This window comes from Octopus bimaculoides, chromosome 28 (genome assembly GCF_046866305.1).
Source record: "Octopus bimaculoides isolate indiv1 chromosome 28, ASM4686630v1, whole genome shotgun sequence".
Lineage (NCBI taxonomy): Eukaryota > Metazoa > Mollusca > Cephalopoda > Octopoda > Octopodidae > Octopus > Octopus bimaculoides.
Window position 1 is genome coordinate 1,498,887 of NC_142955.1, and position 2,500 is coordinate 1,501,386.

Consider the following 2,500-nt stretch of genomic DNA (forward strand, 5'->3'; position numbering starts at 1 on the left):
GTGTGTGTGTGTGTGTGTGTGTGTGTGTGTGTGTGTATACAGTCGTGGCCAAGTCTGAAATATTTTGTCAAAAATTAAAATTCCTGTGCCCAAATATTGGGTCATCTCATAAATAATGTGGTTTTTCAATTACGTGAACTAAAAATCGGATGGGGGATGGGATAAACTTCCTGCATCAACTTTCTATAAAAGCAGGTGGTAATTTAACCTTGTCCTTATTCTTAGTGCAAGTTTTGAAGAGTGCAGTTCGATTTTAACAGTTATTTTTTCAAAGCTATAATGGAAGTGACAAAGGAACATATTCAGCTTATTTTGCTTTGAGTTCAATAAAGGCAACAACGCAACAGAAAGTGCGAGGAATATTAATACTGAGCTGGAAACTACAGCTTAGAGGACAAACGTTGTCCTGGAAGATCTGTAGAGCTCAATGCAAACATCCTGCAAACTCTGGTGGAACAAAATCCTGTCGTAACTGTTGAGGAACCAACAGAGAAACTTGGATTTGGTCATTCAACCATTCATCAACACCTGTGTGCCATCGGAAAAGTCAGCAAATTGGGTCAATGGGTACCTCAAACTTTCCGAATCTAATCACATGCAGAGAGTGAATGTGTGCTCTTCTTTGCTGTCACGTCTCACGAATGAACCTTTTTTGGACCAAATTGTGACTGGTGATGAGAAATGGGTTCTCTATAAAAAAATGTCAAGTGCCGAAGACAGTGAGTAGGGAAAGGAGAAACACCGGTTCCCCAGACTAAAGAAGGTCTTCACCCACGTAACGTGTAGTTATCTGTTTGATGGAGTGTGAAGGGGTTAGTCAACTTTGAAGTTTTAAACGAAAACCAAATGATAACAAAGATCTACTGCGAGCAGCTTAAGTCAGCGCTGGAAGAAAAAACGACCATCTTTGGTTCCAAGACGAAAAATATTCTTCTATTAGGATAATGTTCGGTAACATACAGCGTGGATGACATTCCAAAGTCTGGAGCAGTTTGAATGGGAAACAAATGCCATCACCACCAATATCACTTAATTGTCTCTCTTTTCTCTCTCTCCACCACTACCACCACCACCACCAATACCACTCATCACCACCTATCTGTCTTTTTCTCTCTTGCCACCACTACCACTATAACCACCATCACTACTCACCACCACCACCATCACCACCACTTAACTGTCTCTCTCTCTCTCTCTCTCTCTCTCTCTCCACCACCACCACCACCACTGTTGCAGTATACAGAGCTGAGCCAGAACAGTGACAGCAACGACAGCACCAGGCGGGAGTACCACACGTACCTGTTGATTAGCCATTACTATGCCACAAGAGCAGCCGTACAGACAGACCTCTCACTCAACGCCATAGCAGCCAAGTTGTCCGTGTCCCTGTTGAGACACACAGACATTGTGCCTGCGGACAAGGCTTTCTACGAGGCCGGTCTTTTGTGTAAGGTAAGTGTAAAGTTTTTATCTGTATACTCTCTTTTCACTCTTTTACTTGTTTCAGTCATTTGACTGCGGCCATGCTGGAGCACCACCTTTAGTTGAGAAATTCGACAAATGACTCTTTGGTCGGCCCGAGACTATAGTAGAAGACACTGGTCAAAGGTGCCACGCAGTGGGACTGAACCTGGAACCATGGCCGCAGTCAAATGACTGAAATGAATAAAAGAATAAAAGAGTAAAAAAACATGTATCCATATTATGTTCAGTAATCCCTCAACTATAGCAGGTGTCAAGTTCCAAGTTCCATGATAGGGGAAAATCCATGAAGTAGAAACAATACTAAGCTGTATAATTGTTTTTTTTAATTATTTTTATAATTTTGTATATATTTATTTCATTCTAAATGCAAAACAACACCACGGAGGAATCGACGGAAGCTTAATTAATAAACTGCGACAGGTGAACCACAATATGGCAAGGGATTGCTGTATATATGTGTGTATATATGTACGCAAATGTAACGACCGTCATATCTCTCTCTCTCTCTCTCTCTCTCTCTCTCTCTCTTTCTCTCTCTCTCTCTCTCCCTCTACTCTCTCTCTCTCTCTGACCATCTCTACTCTCATTCTCTCTCTCTCCCTGTTAAGTCTCCTCATTCTCTGTCTGTCCCCCTATCTATCTATCTATCTATCTATCTATCTCTCTACCTATCTATCTATCTATCTATGATCCCTATTGATCGGCCTTTCCTTTTTTTTTTTTCCAATCCCTTTTGATCGAACTCCCCCTTTTTCCCTTCCTACGATCCCTTTTGATCGACACCACCACTTTTGTTTTTTTTTCTTCCTTCCTTCCCCCTCCCAAAAAGAAAAGCTCTACATTGTATTTGTCCCATCTTCGTTGAGCCCTGTGTGGCTAATAAAAGAAATGTATCTATCTATCTATCTATCTATCTATCTATCTATCTATCTATCTATCTACCTATCTATCTATCTATCTATCTATCTATCAGTCCATCTGTCGATCTATCTATCTATCTAGCTTTTTGTCTATC

At 41.0% G+C, this 2,500-nt stretch overlaps 1 protein-coding gene across 1 annotated transcript in view; it reads left to right on the forward strand.

The window, feature by feature from the left end:
* Positions 1-2,500, forward strand: part of LOC106873882 (intraflagellar transport protein 172 homolog) — a 78,147-nt gene that overhangs the window by 60,056 nt on the left and 15,591 nt on the right. The window contains exon 44 of the mRNA XM_089343974.1: positions 1,237-1,452. Within this exon, the coding sequence (XP_089200100.1) occupies positions 1,237-1,452 (216 nt within the window). The remainder of the gene's footprint in view (positions 1-1,236; positions 1,453-2,500) is intronic.